This window comes from Myotis brandtii, unplaced genomic scaffold, assembly GCF_000412655.1.
Source record: "Myotis brandtii unplaced genomic scaffold, ASM41265v1 scaffold208, whole genome shotgun sequence".
NCBI classification, from domain to species: Eukaryota; Metazoa; Chordata; class Mammalia; order Chiroptera; family Vespertilionidae; genus Myotis; species Myotis brandtii.
This window is the reverse complement of record NW_005357764.1, coordinates 4,134,250-4,155,799: the sequence shown is the minus strand read 5'-3', so window position 1 is coordinate 4,155,799 and position 21,550 is coordinate 4,134,250. Positions and strand designations below refer to the sequence as shown.

Here is a 21,550-nt window from a genome sequence, read left to right as displayed (position 1 = left end):
GGTATGACACTCTAGAACAGTGATGGCAAACCTATGACACGCGTGTCAGAGGTGACACGTGAACTCATTTTTTGGGTTGATTTTTCTTTGTTAAATGGCACTTAAACATATAAAATAAATATCAAAAATATACATCTTTGTTTTACTATGGTTGCAAATATCAAAAAATTGCTATATGTGACACGGCACCAGAGTTAAGTTAAGGTTTTTCAAAATGCTGACACGCCGAGCTCAAAAGGTTCGCCATCACTGCTCTAGAATCTACTGTTTCATGTTAGGCTCACAAATTACTAATGCACCAAGCAGCTCTTTCTCATTTGCTACTTCTGCAATTACACCTTATGTTCCCTGCTCTCCTGCAGTGCTCCATGTTTTGTTTGGATTCAGAGCATATTTAGAGAGATTAAGACACATTATTCAGTATAGCAGAATTAAGAGTTGATTACTAGGACCAGATCATTTAACCACCTTTATGTTAGTACTCTGAATAATGGCTATATATTTCACTTGACCATGGATGTGACATCTTAAAAGTTTTTAGCAAAATGTGTTTGCTTTCATGGATTCTATGTGTCTTATTAATCAAGCCAATCCTGTAATAAGAAATACAATCCTACCCCCCAACCTGCTCATGAGAAAATAGAGGACTTTGCTTCAAACATGTGATTGCTGAAATCTCCTCCTAAAGAACGACTTAGTCTGTTCAGACTGCTATAACAAAATACCACAGATTCAAGAACTTGTAAACAACAGAAATTAATTTCTCACAAGTCTGGAGGCTGGAAATCAAATATCAGGATGCCAGCATGGCCGAGTTCTGATAAAGGCCCTCTTTTGGGTTGTAGACTGCTGACCTCTTGCTGTTTCCTCACATGGTGAAAAGGGCTAGGGAGCGCTATGGGTCTTCTTTTATAAGGGCACTAGTCCTAATCATGAAGGCTTCTTCCTCGTGACTTGATCACCTTCCAAAGACCCCACCTCCTAATACCATCAACCTTGGGAATTAGTTTTTCCACATAGGACTTTTGGTGGAATATAAACCTTCAGACCATAGCAGTGTCCCAACGTTTGTCTTAGGACAACCCATTTGGACTTCAAAGAAATCAATTGCAGATAAGTAAAACCCTTGATATGGGTAGGTTAATAAGAGCCAGAGCCTCAGTTGATGTGATAGAATAGACATTAAGCTAGAAATCAGATGATACGGGTTCATTCTCAAGCACTAGCTTGCTATTTTAAGGAATATGTAAGACCCTTAGTCCCTGCATCATGTGTGGGAATTAAACTAGATAATAGGTTGGATTTTTGTTTTTGTTTCTTATATATAGACTGACAACTTCTTCTTGTCTGCATGGCAAAAGAGGGCTAGGGAGCTCTCTGGAGTCTCTTTTATAAAGTCACTAATCCCAATTCCAGGGCCCTAATGACCTAATCACCTTCCAAAGGCCCACCATCACTTTGGAGATTAGGATTTCATACAAATTTTGAATTCAGACCATAGAAGAGCACCGGTGAACAAATAATTTAAACAGTTACTCAAGTCAGAATGAAGGAGGTACAAACAGTCCTGTTGTATCTATTATCAGAATTTCCAGTTTGGACTGTGTAAGTTATAGTCACTGATTGATGAAGAAACTGTTAACATTGTGAACTTTATTTTGTATTTGTGAACTTGATGGATCCTGATTGTTTTCAGTTTTATTTCATGTTTGGTAAATATTGTAAAATGAAAGAATGAGTGAATAAACAATCTTCTATCACTTCTAAAGGAAGGAAGTTTGTACATGGAGGCTTTGCTAATCTTAACTCGTATATAAGACAGTGAGTGCTGACTAGATAGACAGCTACTGAGAAATTTGGAGCCCCAGCTCTGAGAGTCTGCAGCTTCCTCTCTGTTTACAACCCAGAGTGCTTGAACAGGTGCATTCATTATGGTGCTTCCAACAGAAGAGGACTTTTTTTTTTTTTAATTTATTTAGGTTATGTTTATATGCATGCATACAAGTCCTTCGGTTGATCTCTTACTCCCCTCCCTTCTGCCCCCCAACCCTCTCTGGCCTTCCCACTGCAGTTTGACAATCAGTTTGAGGCAGCTCTGCCTCTGTATCTATTATTGTTCAAAAGTTTGTAATGGTCTTTATTATCCATGAATGAGTGAGATCATGTGGTATTTTTCCTTCATTGACTGGCTTATTTCACTTAGCATAATGCTCTCCAGCTCCATCCATGCCGTTGCAAATTGTAAGAGTTCCTTCTTTTTTACAGCAGCATAGTATTCCATCGTGTAGATGTACCACAGTTTTCTAATCCATTCATCTACTGATGGGCACTTAGGCTGTTTCCAGATCTTAGCTATGGTGAATTGTGCTGCTATGAACATATGGGTGCATATATCCTTTCTGATTGGTGTTTTTGGTTTCTTGGGATATATTCCTAGAAGTGGGATCACAGGGTCAAATGGGAGTTCCATCTTTTGTTTTTTGAGGAAACTCCATACTGTCTTCCATAGTGGCTGCACCAGTCTGCATTCCCACCAGCAGTGCACAAGTGTTCCTTTTTCTCCACATCCTCTCCAGCACTTGTCGTTTGTTGATTTGTTGATGATAGCCAGTCTGACAGGTGTGAGATGGTACCTCATTGTTGTTTTGATTTGCATCTCTTGGATGATTAGTGACTTTATTTATGAGTATCTAACATCTCCTAGGAGAATTCTGCTTCTCATTTGTCTTCTGGGAAATATGTAGAATGTAGATAGGAGATTCTTGTATCTAATTCAAATGGACAGAGAATAAGCAAAGGGATGGGATTGTAATCTAAGTAGGACAAATGCCTGCCTACAGCAGATTTTTTTTTTAATTGTGAAGCAAAATGCTCACTGTAGAAATGTAAAAACATATAGAAGAATATTAGGAAGGAAATAAATTTGCTGTAATCCTCAAAACCAGAGATAGCTAGCATTGCTAATGATTTTTTGAAACACCGTATCTTGCTTAATTCAGATCTTTTACCTAATTTAGATAATGCTGAATATTTAGTTATATATCCTGACTTCCTGCTTCTCATAAAATTAAATTTTTCCCTAAACATTATTTTTAATATTCGTATTATATTGTGTTAGTGTAACAAGATATTCTCATGCACCTTCCTACTTTTCTCCTATTACAAACAACTTGTATGAATAAATCTGCATATGACTGATTTCCCCCCCCCCCCCCTTAGGATTGATTCATAGAAGTTAAGTTACTGTGTTAAGGATATGAAAATTATTTTTAAGACTCTACATAAGTATTGCTAACTTCTAGGTAGTCATTATTTAAAATTGCCTTATTTACTCTGTGTGAACTTCAGGAGTGCTAGGAGGAGAAGGGCAGGATGTGCCTCTCTGGTTGTCTGGATCAGTCCTCCCTTAAAGGTGACACTGATTCATATGGATGTGCCCAGGGAACCAGAATTAGGAAGATTTTAATCGTAGTTGAACTATTTTACACAATAATTGCTAAAGAAAGCCCTTTTGAAGATTGTTTACAGCAACTCTGATACTAATGTATACCAGGGGTCAAAGGTAATGATTTGCAAGAGCATACCAGTTGTAAGGGGAATAACCACTCAGACGTAGCAAACAAATTAATGCTGATTGTTATTGCCTTTTAGTTTGATTCGTTACCTGTTCAATAAGCTATGTTCAGCATCTGGCTTTCATAGTATTAGAAAATGCAGTATGTAAAATTAGAGAAGTGATGTAAAGGTAATCTCTAATATAATCCAGAATTTACAAATGGAAGCAGTGTTTTCAGCTGTTCAGTTTTTTTAAATGAAATTTCTTTTCCCAGTCATATTTATGTATAGTTCTGTCTTAATTATTGGGCAGCTCTTATTCATTGAAGACAATCATACACTATGTTAAAAATTTAGGTTTGCATATCGTATGTAGCATGACTGATTACTATATTTGCATAGTGTATTCTTGTTTTTTATGTGTGTATGTGAGTGAATGAAAAATGCTTGATACAACCGCACAGTGTTGGGGAAAATAGAGCATGGTGGTGCTTTTTATTGTTCCTTCAGTTTCACTGATTCTAATTATAGAAGCTTACATCACCTTAGTTGATGATGAAGGCTTCCCTCTCCCTTTTTGCTTTTTCTTCCTCGATAACTCCCTAAGGATGGATCATATTTCATAGTGTATATGTGTCCTGCTGGTGGGTTTGACAGGGTTTTCAACAGCATGGTGCTGATCATTTAGTGGACAGAGATGACAGTGTGCTGCAGCACACTGTTCTTTACAGAAGAATAGGAGGGAGAGTGTTGGTACTCTGGCTTCCCGCCTTCAGAAAGGCCGAGGAATAGATAGGATGCAGTTTAAAAGCAGGATTCCTGAGGGGCACTGAATTAGCGATAACCATATTCTGATATCTACAAAGATTCATATGTTCAGGTTAACAAAGGGAGATGGGACGGGAGGGGTGGAAAAGCTTGCTGTAATCCTTTCTAAGAGCTTGTTTGTTACCTCTGACATTGTAAAGTGTCATTCATTCATTTTCTAAAAGGATTAAAGTATTTTTATTATATAAATCAGTTCATTTAACAGCTTATACTTAAAAGACCAAATACAACTAAAATGCAGAAATGAATTGCCTGCTTATTTTATTTTGTAAAACTACATATTTTTTTGTTGTTGTTCCTCACCTTTGGTTTGGCTTCTCTAAATTTTGATTATATTTCTCTGTGCTGGTGAATAAAACTGTGACTATGTCTGAGATTATGATAAACTTGGTTCTTATTATTGTTGGCTTTTGGTTTTCATAATGTCTAGAATATATATCTTCTGATAACCTTTTCCATGATGATCTTTTTTCCTCTTCAGTGTGGTTATTTATTGAAATAAAAGGAATATTTATTGTTTAGTAACTATCAGAACCCATTTTGGGCTTTCTATACAGTATGATTTCAAATGTTTTGCTCTGTATTTTTATTTAGAAATAATTTATACAGTTAACATTTTAATTATTAACTATATAGTATTTATGTTTTTATAAAAATATTTTGTAATGGTTTGAAACATTGCAAAGCCAACATACATTGATTGCTTTATTTTGTAGTAGTGTGAAAGACCTTTTGAAAGCTAAAGATTTTATCAATGTAGCTTTGCATCATGCATTTTATATGCAGGGGAAATATATTCTTTTGGGAAGGAAGAATGTATTCTTAAATAGTTATCCTGTGGTGATGATTCCTGGACAGTGTGTAGATCAGGGAGGGCATGCTCTGCAGTTACTTCATTTGAATTGGTAAGATAATGAAATGAGATCAAGTAAAATTCTAAAAGTGATGAGTGAAAATCGTTTATTCACCTATTTTTAGTTGTTTGATAAATTACTGGCTGTTCTGTTATAAAAACATTTATTTCTTCCTTCAGTAATTAAGAGGTTAAGTCATTGTTTCTGGAGAAACATGGTGGAGAGTGTATTATCATAATGGTAGTGGATTCATATGCTGAACATAGAATTTAGCCTGTTATTTATTTCATGGTATTGTTGCATAGGGAGATTTTGCATGCTAGGTTAACCTTATAATTCCCTAGAATGGCAGATACTATGAGACCATAGGTAGAACAAGGAAAAGGATGATGTCATCTTCACAGGCCAAACTAAAGAAAAAGAGTTGTTCCTTTATTGAGTTGGTGTTTACTACTAGTTCTAACATATGGCATTAGTGGATTGTATTTCACCAAGAGGGCAGCAGTTTTTTGAAGCAGCTAAGAAAAGCGAGGCTGTCTCCCTGGCTCAGCTTGAGGCCCTCCTTTGTGTGCTATCAACATGATTTATAAAAAGGGGCAAAGGTGCCCATTAGGATTTTGCTTTTTGATTTGGTTGTAATTTATCCTATTGGTACTATACATGAATATAATTACTGTCTGCCACTGAAACAGGAAATGTTTTTGAGTCATATTACTAATGTTTATGTACAAAATGCTAGTCTTTTAGAAATTTATCTTCAGGAAATGTTTGGCTTCATTACATACAAAGTGCACACTTACCATTTTTCTATTTTAAAAATGAGTTATTAAATTTTAGTTAATTTATTTTTGAATGTTTAATATTTTGTTGACATTCTAACCCATTGTAGTTTATTTAAATTAGTTAAGTTGAAAAATGTTCATTGGTGCTTGAAAATCAACCTGTACATATTTTCCATGTTTATTTTATTTTTAGAAAACCAGAGTCATGCTTATTTGTATTTATGAGATTTAGTTTTTTTTTTTTAAATATATTTTATTGATATTTTACAGAGAGGAAGGGAGAGAGAGAGATAGTTAGAAACATCGATGGGAGAGAAACGTCGATCAGCTGCCTCCTGCACATCTCCCACTGGGGATGTGCCCGCAACCCAGGTACATGCCCTTGACCGGAATCAAACCTGGGACCTTTCAGTCCGCAGGCCGATGCTCTATCCACTTAGCCAAACCGGTTTCGGCTATGAGATTTAGTTTTATGCATAAATGCAAACTTGGGGTGTTCTTTTTAAATTTTTGCAGAAAACAAGTAAGCCTTAAGTTTTATGAAAACCTAAATTCAAAATGATCACATATTTTTGAATTATGACTTGTCTTTGTTCAGAGTAATACTTAGTTTTACCAAAGTAAATTCTGGTCTTGTAAGTAGCAGCCTAATTCACATTGTCATAATGTTGTTCAGAAAGTGACTCATACTTTGTGTGGGGTTATTGAAAAATTTTCTCCAATAATATGTTTTTTTCTATGGCAGTCAGTGGAGTCTTTTGTAATATTCAGGTAATAATTTCTCTTCCTTCCCCCCCCCCCCAAAAAAAAATAGTGTTAGGTGAATACAGCAAAATTGTTCTATTACTTTGATATGTTCATTGATTGTTATTCTCATAATTTTGCTACCTGGAGGTGTACTGACTGTATTGTACCATTGGAAACTATGTCTTCCTTTGACCATTGGGAGGCACCATTACAACCGTAAGTGCAAACTCTTTGTGGGAGTAGCTGCAGTAGATGCCTTGTAGCAGAAGCATGAAGAATAAGGGTGGGTACTAGAGGAATTATGTTTTCAGATTGGAGAGGGTGTGGCAAAATTAAAGGTTTTTTAATGTTATTTTTATAGAAAAAATGAGATTTCCTTCTAGCCCAAGCTCAATTTAGAGGCAGGGTTTATCATTTTCTTCTCTGATTCCTTCTGAGTTGTAGTGGCTTCCCATCTCTTTCTAGGAATTGAGCATCGGGCTGCAGGAAAGTACCATATTACATCGATCATTCTTTCTCAGAGGACTTGGTGCATGCTGCAAGTGGACTGTTGTGCCTGTGATTTTTTTCAGCTTTCTTTTACAAAATGAAATTCAATTGTTTCCGTTTAAATGTATTATTTACATACAAATCTTAGTACCGGTTTTGATATTTTTAATTTTAATTTAGAGTGGTCCTGAAGGTTTTACCTTTCAGTATAGCTATTTGACAAATAGGAAGTTTTGCAAGCAGAAAGCCCTGAATTAGTAGTGTTACAAATACATGTGTGACATCTGAGACCTAGGCTGCCTTGTGTATTTGCAATGCAAGTGTATCTTACCAGAGCTAATTATTTTCCCTTGGGAAGATAATACTATGTTAAATTTGAATAATAATATTAGGGGATATGGCTTCTTAAGTAAAGCCATGTATCAATACACAGAATAAAAAACCAAAATGGATTTTTAAAACTGTGAAATAGAGAAGTGCTTAAGCCAATTTTTTTTTTTAACTTACAGAATTTAGCTTGCTGACATATCTAACGGAAGAGTGTGTGTGTGTGTTTTTTTAAATAAATTGCTCTTTGGGCTGCATCTGCAGATACAGTAGCCAATTGATCTAATGCAGTTTCTGAAGGCTTTCTATACAGGTGATGTCATCCTTTTAGCTCTATTCTCCTCCCACTCTCTTTCCTTCTTATTAGATATTTCATCTTACTGCAGAGCATAGAATCAATAGGAGCTTCTCCTTAGGGAGCTGCTGTGAAACAGGCAAGGACAGTAGGAATTAAGACACTGACATACAGTCTTGCTTTAGCAGAAGATGTAATGTTTTTGTACCATATTATATGTAAATTTCAACCAGAAAGCCAGACTTGGATCAACAGTACTGTCTTAGTGAGGCATTAGAACAAGAAGCAGTACTGCAGAGCTATGAATAGTGAATGTGAAAAGAGAAATTTGTAATTTTGGAGATTCTCAGGCATGCTACAGGGCAAACCTGTTAGAGCATATGTCTTCTAACTACCATTTGCTCAACGGTTGATTTTTTTTTCTTTTTTAATCTCTGGTGGTAAGAATATAAAGAAGAAACTTTCATCTTAAGGATACAGTGTTCTGGTTGCTTCTGATGCAGAAGAATGACTGCAGTGCTTGCTCTACAGAATGAAATAAGTTGAAGAAAAGACAAAGCTGTATTATAGAGAGGAAAGGTTTCTCAGACTCCAGGACCCAGATTTGGTGCATGTTGCCTTATTTGCTTTCATTGTTACATTATTATCTGTTGTGTTACCACTGCATGTCTGTGCCAGGTGTCTGAGGTAGCGGGTGTATATCTGTGTGTTCTGAGCCAGAAATATAAACATCTTGATTTACTGTGATTTGCTTGTTTAAAGTGAACATTTTGATGAAAACTGTTGCAGTTTTTAGAACAATACTGTAAGCTACTGAAAGCTGATTTCAGTTTGAAAGGGATTTGGAGAAGCTGCCTTTATATAACACTACAAGTGGTGTATGATTTGTAAAAAGAAACTTAATAGAATTTTGTCAGCATACTCATCGTTGTGGCTCTGGTTTGAAAAGGAAACTACCCTTTCCAGCTAAGGAAATGGCTTTTCTTGTTCGCTGTTATGCCAATTGTCTTCAGCCATGGGCCTCCAAAGTAAGTAATTGTTATTTTCTTTTGAGATTGAACTAATCTAGATATTAAATTTTCTGTTTTGAATTGTAAGTGAACTTTATTGTGCTCTTTTATTTTTTTAACTTTAAAAATAAGAACTACAAAGCAATCTAAAAAGCCCAATCTCATGCCCATTTTGTTTTTCAATTAAGGGAATCTTTAAAATATGCTAATATGCCTCTAAGAGGGTTTGAAAAATACCTTCATAATAATCTATAGACTTAAAATGCAATGCATTTGAAGTGTACTGTCTTAAGACTGTATCATCATTTGGTTATGGCTATTGCTATACTTCTCTGAGATCATACTCTTAAATGTACTCTTGAATGTATTATTGTATTGCCTCATTTCCTTAAATAGTTGATATATTGAGCTATGTTTTTATTATACATATTTCACTGGTATGGTGTTAGCAAATAAATTAGTAAATTGTATTATTTTATGAAAACTGAGTAATACTTCTTAAGCAGTAAAATAATATAGAGAAAATACTCATGAAAAGTAATTATGAAAATACTTTAATACTGTTCTTAATTATTTTCAAAATAGTAGTAAGTGAACAATTACTAGCTTGAAACCATTTAAGATCATATATTATACTTGTCATTTAAAGCAAACATTAACTCAGAAAAAAGCAAACTGCTATACATCAGGACACGCTAGGTTTTAGGAAAAATACAGTATAATTTAATAAATTGTATTGTTCTTAGTGGCTCTTTATGTAGATCTGAATTTGATGCCATTCAAGTTGTCTTATCTGCTAGATACATTTCAAAAACAGGAAGACAGAGAAGAATGAATTTTTGGTTTGGTTTCATAAAACTAAATGTTTTAGTGAGCACTGTAATTGTAACATAGACATATTAAGAGTTCTTTATAGTTTTGTTGACTAGAGACAAGTACAATAGAGGCATTTCTTAGCATGATCTGAAATCACGTCTTTGTTTAAAGGTTGTTCTATTGATGGTGACTAAGGGAGAAATACTGTGATAGCATTATGGTGTACTGTTTTATCTGAAAGGTAGCTCTTTGCATATCTTTCTTAAAAGCAGCTTCTAGAAGGACATTTAAATTGACTGTCCATTTGGCAAACACCTGATTGAAATGTAAAGCGATGGAAGGAAGCCTAGGTACACACTTCATTTGTGCTATTATCTGGTAAGACATGGATGGCCTCTTTAATACAAATGCCACCTGTAGGGCCCACACATTGCTGATGCTTGATAGTGGCACTACTAAGGTTTAAAAATGACATGTAGATGAGAAATGGGTGAGACCAGGTGACAAATCTTTAAAGAAAATTAAGAATGAGATAAAGGGATTGTTTTTTAGAATAGCAGCAAATAATAGCCTTTTGGGGTGCTGGTAACCAACTTTTGATTTAAGATTTAAAAAGTATAGAAAATCCAAAAAGGATTTTAAAGATAAGATTCTAAGGTTTCATTAAATGCCAGCAAATATTATCTGGGCAGGATTCTCTGATTGGTACTTTACTGTGTAAATTAAGTATTTATAATAGAGTACATACCTTCTTCCCTCTCCTCCATCTCTCATGTTACTGTTGATGGAATTTTAACTCTGGATTGTGAGTAAACACATTAAACTTGTGATTAATTTTTTATATTCAGTACTTTTGGTTTTCCAATACATTTTACTGGTTTTATTTATTAATTCCTGTATTTTTCCCATGCTACTACTTGGATTTCATTACTTCTGAACTCATTTATTTTATTGAGGAAATAAGTATTTCTAGCAGCAAGATTCTGGAACTTAAGTCCTTATATGTTCAAAATGCTTTATATTAACTCTTAAAAATAATTGTTTTTTGTATATATAATAATCAGTCTAAAGTCTTTTTCCTTTAGCACTTTGAAAAAGTTAATGCATTGTCTTCTGGCATCCAGAATTGGGGATAAGAAGTCTGGGCTCCTTATGATTCTTGTTCCTTTGTTAAGTATTTGCTTTACTTTTTTTCTGTTTTGTGTTGTTGTTTTTTGTTAATCCTCACCAGAGAGTATTTTTTTCCATTGATTTTTTTTGAGAGGGTGGAAAGGAGGGGGAGGAGACAGAGAGAGAAACATCAATGTGAGAGAGACAAGTTGATTGGTTGCCTCCCACGGGCACCCTGACCGGGGCAGGGATGGCGCCTACAACCAAGGTATGTACCCTGACTGGAATCAAACCTGAGATCCTTCGGTTCTAGAGCCAGCGCTCTAACCACTGGGAAAAACTGGATAGGGCTGTTTCTGTTTTATCTTTTATCCTTGTTGATGCCATGAAGTTTTACGTGGATTGTCTAAATTTTTATTTTGTTTTCCTTTCTTGGCACTTGGAAGTCTCTCAAGCTGAAGATTACCATTTGTCTTCAGATGTGGGAAATTTGTTTTTTTGTGTGTGTTTTTTTGAAAACCGCAACTCTTTTTCTGTCATTGCTCCAGATGTTGGAACTGTGCATCTGTCCATAATGTCTCCAAACATTTGTTTTATCCTTTGTCCCACTCTGCATTTCCAGTTTGATCTTCTGGCTTATTAATTCATTCTCCATTTGTGACCAATTGCTATTTTGCTAGTTATCTTTAAATTTCCATAATTTAATCATATCCTTCATTTCTAAAATCTAAGTGTTGCTTTTTCACAATTATCCTTGTTCAATAACTTGTTTTTATTTATGAATACTATTCTTTTCCCCATTGTCTTATTAACTCTTTCTTCAAGTTTAAATTCTTCTCTTAGTTGAGTTCTTGGAGTTTCTTTCAGGGAGTTGACTTCCTTGAGTGATTCTTAGTTGAGAGCTCACTTTCCTGGTCTATTTAAAGTTGCTTGCCCTAAGTGACTGTTCACTGAGTGAAGGAGGCATTACCACTTTGGCTTCTATATTCCTTCTTTGGGTGCTCCTACAGTCAGCCACTGGTCTAGGAAGTACTTGCACTCTCATTTTTACACATAGCTAAATTTACAAGTCATTTCTTGGCCTTTATCATACTTTACCTGTCTGCAGCATGTGACATAGTTGATCACTCCCTCCTTCTTGGCAGACATTCTTCAGAGTCAGAGTCAGAGTCTTCACCATGACTTCCTAGACAGTGTTATCTTTGACTACCCTCCTGATTGTTCACTCTGGTTTCCTTGCTTGTCCTCAAATTTACCAGGCACTCTTTTTTTTTTTTCCTCATTAAGTCTATCTTCACTTTTAATAAACTCACTGTTAATGCACATATTAATTGAAAGCTGCTCTGTGGTTTAAAAAAAAATAAAGTGGGAGAAATATGTCTTCTAATACTTATTGAGTTATTTAACAATGTTCCCCCAATCCCTCATTTTTTAATGAAAGTGTAATGAGATATGAATTCATGTTTCGTCTTCGCATGCCTCAGGCACAGTGCTGGTGTATACCAAGGCCACTTTGATTAGATATAGCTACCTCCTCTAGGGCTTTTGAGAAAGTTTAGACTGTCTCCATAAAATAGGCTCCAGGCTGCTTTGGGGTTTTAGAATCTTTTCTCTCCCTCTCTCTCTCAGCTGACATTTTTTATGATATGTCACTATCTAGTGGTAGAAGCCCCTTTATAATTCTGGTAGTTTCCTTTTGATTTCATAAAGCCTCCATCTTCCTGTGCCTTGACTAATGTTTCCAGTTTCCCGTAAGAATAATTTTCTACCATTTCATCTTCTATACTTCCAGAGTAATCTTTTTAAGAACCAAGTCTCTTCTACTTATTTTCTTGCTTAAACCTCTCAGTAGCTTTTTCTCGTTCAGGAAATCTAAGCACCCAAGAATGCTACATCTGGCCCTTCATCTCCTGTGTCTTACTGTATAAACCTGTACTTGAGCTACACTGGTTTGCTTACTGTTTACTTCTTATTCAATAGAAATAAAATGTGAACCAAATATGTAATTTTAAACCTTCTAGTAGTCACATTTAAATATTTTAAGGTGAAATGTAATATATCTAGTAAGTTTTTAAAACAATAAAAATGTAGTAGTGATTTAATTACTAAATCCAATTTGTATTTTACACTTACAGCATGTGTCAGTTTGACTAACCACATACTTCAAGGGCTTGGTAGCCATGTATGACTAGGGCTACCGTATTGGACACTGCAGTTCTGGGTCTTTGTCAGTACTATTCAGTACATTTAGTCTAAATTGACATCCTTGGGACTCATCTTAAATATCATTCTCCCTGCTCTCTATCCCCAGTGAAAATCAGGTCTTTCTAAGCTGCATTTGTTACTTTAGTATTTTAATGTCTTCTTTAATCTCCCAAACCTCATGATGTTTCATTACTGCTTTTATGACTAGTATTCTTGTTCCGTAAATGGGAAATTAGACCAGCAAGCTTAATAGAAATTTATTTATATTTATAGTAACTGAGTATAGAGTTCTGAAATGTCTTCCAGTGTGTAGCACACAAGAGCTTATAGATTTTGTAAAATGCACAAGAATCATTGTTATTTCTTTGGTCTTTTAAATAAGGTTAATGGGTAGGTCATTTCTGGATAGGCACGGTGCTCCTCTGTCAGGAAGCTATGTTTTAAAAAGCATATTCTAATAATGCAGCTTGGAATTTAACAATGGTTCTTTGAGGAATGCTATTCTGTTGGGGAATTGTGCAATTTTTAAACATTCTTCTTAGTGTTAATAGTAAATATTACTTCATACTTACAGAGCCCTTTGCATGCCCTTCTCTTAAATGAAATAATACTGAAATATGAGTTGTTAGGGGCAAGAAGTTTCAGATAGTGAAGTTTCTTATTAAAGAGTACATTTCCCTATTATCATTCTTAGTTGTGGAAGGTCATTCTTGATTAAGTTTTTAAACATGATGTGAAATCTTGAACGTTCATATAATACTGCCCTTGTGCTATACACACCTGCATTTGTGACAATCTAGATTCAAATAGGTCTCTGCCACCAGCCTGATATAGACAGCAAAAATTAATTGCCCTATGAATATTTCTTGGATAGATGCACGAGCTTATCCCAAAGCATTATTTCTTACACTGGAAATATGTTAATAAGAATGGGCAGGGGGGCGGAATAAGAATATTGGGAAAAGTTTGGAGAATGCTGTGTGAAACAGATATCTTGATTGTGGGACTGGACTTCTTAGACCCTCCATAAATATGCTTATGTTTGTTGTGAAGAACTAAGGAGCATATAGTATAACATTATTTTCTAAGTTATTCAGCTATTAAACCCTCACACCTTTTTTTTTCTTTAATATATCCATGAGTATTATTCTAAAGTATACAGTTGAGGAAGTGCTGCCCTCCCTAAAATACTGAATTTGCCTGTGATGAAACTTCATCTGTTCATATATCCAAGGAAATCTGAGCAACAATGATAGTGTTCGGAAGGCAAATGTATTCATTTATTCTACAAATACTTAATGTATAGGTTCATGTGTGGAGTAAGCACTATGCTAGACCTTCATTAGGTAGTAAAAGTAAGATACAAGTATATCATTGTAGAGTTGCCTGGACATCTGTGTGTGTGCGTGTATGTGTGTGTGAGATAGGGATTTAGATGCAGAGTTAACAATATCTCTGTATAATCCTTTTTAATAAAGAGGGAATATGCAAATTGACCCTCATACCATCACAAAGATGGCGCCCACTGGAGTCCCTGGTCCTTTCAACCCCGCCGGGGGGCGGGGCAGGGCGGGACAGGGTGGCTGGAGTCCCCAGTCCTTTTGGTTTCTGCAGCCCCTGGACCAGAAGTGGAAGCCGAGACTGCGGGGAGCACCAGGAATGCTGGGAATCATGGTTCTGGTGGCAGATGCGTTGTGCAATCTCCTAGACCAGTGGTCGGCAAACTGGCCCCTTGAGTGTGGCTCTTCCACAAAATACCACGTGTGGGTGCACACGTAAAGTGCGATTGAAACTTCGTGGCCCGTGCCATGGGGCCAAAGAGCCGCATGTGGCTCGCGAGCCGCGGTTTGCCGACCACTGTCCTAGACTCTCGAGCGAAGTAAGCCTGGAGCAAGTTACTGTTGCAGGTGGGGGATGGAGGGAAAGCAAAGGTGAGAGACATAAGTAAAGTCAGAGTGTTGAGGAAAAATTAAAAGGAAGATATCCTGCAACTTCTAGGAAATCTCCACCAATGGAGCAAAGAAAAAAAAAAGAGCTCTATTATTCTGTGAGCACCAAAGCAGACTGGGCTGGGGTCTCACACAATTCTCTCATATGATTGCAAAGACAGACAGAAACTTCACTCTTTTATGTACCCAGGCAGATACAATGCACAACATGCAGGTTTTCATGGACGAGGACTTAACAGCACTGTTTGCTATACCCCCTTTGGTAAGTCACCTTTTTGGTGGCCATCTGTGTTAGTTAATTGCCATAATCAAGAGGAAAAATTAAAACTTTTCTATCTCTATGACAAGCAGGTCCTTACAGCTTGGAGCAAGACAACTATCTATAATAATAAAAGTGTAATATGAGGGGTGATCAGGCAGGCAGGCAGGCAGAGGGGGTAGGGGCAGTGAGGCAGGCAGGCAGAGGCAGTTAGGGGCAATCAGGCAGGCGAGCAGTTAGGGGCGATCAGGCAGGCAGGTGAGCAGTTGGGGCGATCGGCAGGCAGAGTGGTTAGGGGCGATGAGGCAGGCAAGCAGCGTGGTTAGGGGCAATCAAGCAGGCCGGCAGGCAAGCAGTTAGGAGCCAGCGGTCCCGGATTGTGAGAGGGTACAAGCAGGGCTGAAAGACCACCCTCCCCCCCCCCTCCTGTGCACGAATTTCGTGCGACGGGCCTCTAGTTGGGATATAGACAGCATGAATGCTGCATTCAAAGAAATGGAGGGGAAAAAAGTATTTCACTTTCCATTGATTTCTCAGCTTCCCATACAGGTCCTTATGTTGGGAGTTTTTTGTTATCTAATTTATATCACTTTCCACTGTTTTCAGTTGCTTATAAGATAAATGTTTATTCTCAGCTTTCCATTATATATCAAGTATATTAGTATTTATCACAAGGCATTCTAATAACTCTCATCTTTGAATCTTGATTAAATTTTTTAATCATAAAAAGTCAGATTGTGTACTCTGTGTATAGCAACCGTTAGTTGCTAAGGGTTATAGAATTTCAACACATTCCATTGTCTGTGGCCATTTTTAAAAGAGAAATTAAGAGAAAATTTCTCTCACATACATGTGTATGTATTTGTTTTCCATTTTGAAAAAAATGTCAAATTATTTGTAGAAATGATAGAAGAATGCTTTCTCCATGTGAAAATAAAACATTTCAGCTAGATATTGCAGATAAAGCTATAATTACTTTGGATCATCAGCCTCAATTTTTCTCTTCACTAGAAATATATTTTTTAGAGTTTACATATTTGGGACATGTAGTGAGCCCTCAGATGTTAGCTGTGCAATCACCATCATTATTCCTTCCATTGGATAAAGAGGTTGAGGGGGTTCCTAATGAAAATCTTAGTTTTTGAAGTTGAAAGCAGTTGCTATATGCTTGTAAATCTGTGTCCTCTCTCACTTTTACACTGAGCTCCTTGAAGGTAAGATCCATCTGTTTTCAGCATTATGTTGCCAGCAGAGATCCTGGCACAAAGTAAGAGTTTATCAGAGAGTAGTACTAGAATCAGATAGGTCTGAGTTGAATTTCAACTCCACTACTAACTTGAGTGTGAGATCTTGGGCAAGTCGCAAATCCTAGTGCCTCAGTTCCTTATCAGTAAAGTAGGGAGGATAATAATGCCTGCCTTTTATGATCTGTGAGGATGAAGGTTGCTCAGTACATTTAAGTATCTTTTCTAAGCCAATTTACAGATTTGCTCTTCTGGCTTTGGTTTATTGTGTTACTTTTATGAATGACCTTCTCCTTAGTCTTATCTCTGTAGGAATCTGGGTGTATAGAATATCTCCCTTACCACAACCAAAATCTGACATTTTGAAACTATTTTCAGTCTTTACTTTTCAATCTATTTCATTCTTACATGAAATTTAAATATTGTTTTCATTGATTTTAGAGAGAGAGGAAGGGAGAGTGAGGGAGGAAGAGAGAGAGAGAGAAACATCAATGTGAGAGAGAAGCATTGATTGGCTGCCTCCCACATACCTCCCCCCCCTCTCCCCCACTGGGAGTCAAGCCCACAACCAGGGGCATGTTCCCCAAGCAGGAATCAAACCCGTGACCTTTTGGTTCACGGGATGACACTCAACCAGCTGAGCCACTCTGGTCAGGGCATGTTTGGGTTTTTTTTGTATCTAAACAATAGAAACAAAGTGGAAGGAAGATCTCTGAGTTGAGGACTACTCCCATCAATATTTTTTTATTATAGTTATTGTAAACAGTTTACTTAGCTCATTGATTTTCTGCTGCCTTTATAAATACACATACTAGAGCTATAAAATGGCTTCTTAGTATGGCTTTAGCTTATTCCATAGGTTTTTGATATATAGCATTTTAATTTTTATTCTGTATAAATATTTTCTAACTTCCAAGTGTGACTTAATTGACCTATGGGCTATTTAGAGGTCTGTTTTATAATTTGCAAGTACATGATAATTTTCTAGTTGTCTTTTTTTTTCACTTATTTCTACCTTATTTGCACTGTGATCATGGGATATTGTAATTTAATTCAAGATATTACTGTTTTATTCTATTAGCAATCATTTTGTATTGGTGTGTGTTCCCATATGTGTATATAATACTATTCCCTCCCTTTATGGTGGAAACAGCTGATATTTGTGGTGAGGGAAAGTTTTTCTTCTGAAATACCATTACTAATAGTAATCTTTTTTGAAAACTGTTCAGTAGGTTTCCACTGTAGGCTTGCCTAATAGTGTCAGAGTATTAATTTGGTTATCATTTCCTAAGCGATTTCCTAAAAATGGAAAATTTGCTTAGAAGTGAAGTTGTACAGTAATGTACATCAAGCAAAAATTTGTTGCAGAAGTTGCATTGTGTCAAAAATTCTCTTATGAAAGTGGTTTGATATTTAGAATATCTTAAATTATTTTTCTTCTTCAGCTTCCAGCCGATCTTACGAAGATGCATATCACAGACAACCCTCATCCACAGGTGACTCACGTGTCGTCCAGTCAGTCTGGTTGTAGCATCGCTAGTGACTCTGGAAGCAGCAGTTTATCTGATATCTATCAGGTAATACTTTAGTGGTTTGTGTGTTATATATATGGGGTTTTTATTCTATCAAGTATCCTGTGCTTGTGCTTTAGGTGGTCACATGTCTTTTAAGTAAGATTTGAAATTCAGGCATAAGGTTTTGGGGAAAAATTGCTTTATTTACTGTTTCAGAGTTGGCAGTCTAATTAAAGAGGTGATCCATTTTTTTAGGGTGATTAAATATAATTCAGCAGTGTATGGACATAGTGTTCTTTTTAACTTCTTTTATCCAGATGAAACCATTTAATGTTTGTCTTGGTAAAAATTAGTTATTGAGGCCTGATTGGTGTGGCTCAGTGGTTAAGTGTTGGCCCACACACCAAAGGGTCACAGGTTCAGTTCCAGTCAAGGGCACATACCTACCAGGGTTGTAGGTTCAATCCCTGGCCCTGGTCAGAGTGCGTGAGGGACGCAACCAATTGATATGTCTCTCTCACATCAGTCTCTCTCTCTCTCTCTCTCTCTCTCTCTCTCTCTCGTCCCCCTCCCTTCCACTCTCTTGAAAAAAATCAGTGGAAAAAATATCCTCATGTGAGGATTAACAACAACAAAAAAATAGTTATTAAAACAACTGAACTTAAACTTATAAAAAGGCTGATTTTTATTATTACTATATAAATCTTCTATAAGTAAGATCACAAAGAAAATTAGAGTTGCTTTTGTATTTTAAAGGCTCTATTAAATTTTCTAGTAGCCACATTAAAATAAAAAGCAACAGGTAAAATTAATTTTAATAATATATTTTATTTAGCACAATATATCCAAATATTATCACTTCAACATTTAACCAGTATTTAAAAACTATGAATGAGTTACTTAAGTTTTTTATACTGTCTTCAATAGCCAGAATTTATTATAAACTTACAGTGGTAATCTCAATTTAGACGAGCCACATTTCAAGTACCCCACAGCTACATGTGGATTGTGGCTACCATATAGTACCACTCTATTGAAATAGAATCATTGTTGTCTAGGAAAACATTTTAGACTCTGATTCTACTGAGTTACCCAGTTTCAGATGTTTTAGGAATATCACCATTTCCATGTTAAGGGAAGTTTGTTGGCAGAAGCAAGTTGGAAAAAGCATCCATGTTTGCTTTGTCCACAAAAGTCATTGCTCTGGCCAACAAAATCTTCCTTTTTGACATTTTATAATAGAGCAAGGAATTCTCCCTGATCACCATTTTATAGTAGACAGAAAAGGGAAACTTTTTTTTAAATAAATGGCTCTGGGGCCTTACTATGTGTTTGTTTAGTTGTTGGACTCCATGCATTCTGCCCCTCGCCTAAAGTATCTCATGGAAGAAATAACAGTTGTTGCACACTAACCATCAAAGTAGAGTAGTGTCTTCTCTGGACTCTGTTTTTTTTAGAGAGGAACCCCAAGGAGGATTGACCCTGGATTAATGAAGTTCCCAGGATAAGTGGGAATGTTTGAATCTTGCTAGAAGAGATTATACAACAGATATATGGTGTTGACAGACAATAGATAACCTAGTATCACTAGTATATCCTTTCTAAACCAGATGTGACCACCTTTTTAGAGCAAGGAACAGAGCCCTAGATGGATGTGAGAAAAGAGATAAGAGGATAGCGTACAGATTGACATTCAAGGTCACTTGATAAGGCTAATGCTTTATTATGAATGGGCTACACACAGTAGGGTTCTGTATCTTTGGCAAGATCCTGGAGGGTATTTTGAAGCGTTGCACTTATATTAGCATCTACAGGATGTTCACCTACTGGCTTGCACACCTGAGGTTGGGACTGGAATACACCTACTGGTGTGGTTGGAGGTCTTTTGCTACAGTACCATGGCCTTGTAAGTGCCTGCTCCAGCCTTCCATATGTTTTCCTTCTTTGGTAGCACTCTCTACACCTCCCTCTGCTTTTAAGGGTTTTATTTTGTAGGGAGGTGAAGGCCTGGCAGGGCGGGAACTGGATGGTGGGGGGCAGTAGGGAAAAAAGTGGGGGACATCTATAATACTCTCAACAATAAATGATAGATGATAGATAGATAGATAGATAGATAGATAGAAAGAAAATGAGAAAGAAGAAAAAAGTTTCATTTTTTATAAACTGTGGACAGGTATCCTTGACACTGTCCTGCATGTCAAAGGAGTGCTTCCATTAGAAAGTGAAGAAGACTCCATTTTATACCCCAGAAACCTGGAAGTTAGCAATTGGTTTTCCTTCCTTGATCATCACATTCTGCACCAAATCATATCAATTCTGTATGCTGCATCACGAAATGTGTATATTTGTGTATATATGTTTAATGTTAATTGAGACGTAATCTATAATAATAAAAGGGTAATATACTACTTAGACCGGACATCTTCCGGGCGTCCTTCCTGACGAAAGCCGGGGCCAGCAGGAAGCCAACCCCGGTCCCGGATGCCTGCGGCCAGCCTGAGGGAAGCCAGCCCGGGTCCTGGGTGCCAGAGGGAAGCCGGTGCTGGCAGCCAGGGGAAGGAAGGCCTACTCTTGCACGAATTTTCGTGCATTGGGCCTAATAAAATTCAACCCCCTCCCCGAGTGCATGAATGTTGTGCACCGGGCCTCTAGTCTTTAGTGTAGCCTACATAAAGACATAAAACATTTCTGTTACCTCAACAAGTACTTAGATAGTCCCTTCTCCTGATCCCCAGCCCCTGGCAACCTCCAGTCTGTTTTCTACCCTTATAGTTTTGTGTTTTCCAGAAGGTCATGTAAGTGGAATCATATAGTTAAATGATGACACAGTGAAATTTGCAAAGTAACCAATGAAATAAAAGTAAGCTTTAATGAATTTAGGGAGAGTGGACAGATAAAAGGATTTTAAAAATGAAATTCTAGAACCAAAATAGGATTTCAGAAATTTAAAGTAGAAAATTATCATAATACCAAAGTAAAATATGCAAAAATGTAAGATAAAAGATTTTAAGAGTAGCCAAAATAGGTAAAAGTTTTCAAACTGGGGCTTTAGTTAAGTTTAGAATAGCCAAAGGAATGAAACAGTATAAAGATTAAAACAAGCAAAACTACAAGATAAAAGCAAAAGGAAAATAAATCAGAATCTTTAAATAAATATATAGGTGTCCCAAAAAATGTATACACACATTTTGAATAATTATAAAGGCAGTGTTCATTAAAATACATTTCATTTTCAGAATTGAGCTATCAGCTGTTGAAGTTTGTATAAATTTTTGGGGACACCCTGTATGTGCATGCACATATATATTTGTATTTGTATACATCAAATGCAAATCTGAATTCAAGAGGACCAAATGGTAATGTTTTTCTGCTGGTAGTTGTTTTGTGGGTACTTTTATTGTGTTCCTTAAGCTTTTATTATGGTTTTTCTCAATGAACATTATTATTATTTTTTTAATTAAATCTTTATTGTTCAGATTATTACATTGGTTCCTCTTTTTTCCCACCATAACTCCCCTCCACCCAGTTCCCACCCCACCCTCCGCCCTCACTCCCCACCCACTGTC

General features: G+C 36.5%; 1 protein-coding gene across 1 annotated transcript in view; it reads left to right on the top strand.

Annotated features, from left to right (window-relative positions):
- The window catches only part of RAPGEF6 (Rap guanine nucleotide exchange factor (GEF) 6), a 188,132-nt gene that overhangs the window by 73,775 nt on the left and 92,807 nt on the right, over positions 1–21,550 (top strand). Inside the window, 1 exon segment of the mRNA XM_005865527.2 lies at positions 17,916–18,047. Coding sequence (XP_005865589.1) covers positions 17,916–18,047 — 132 coding nt within the window.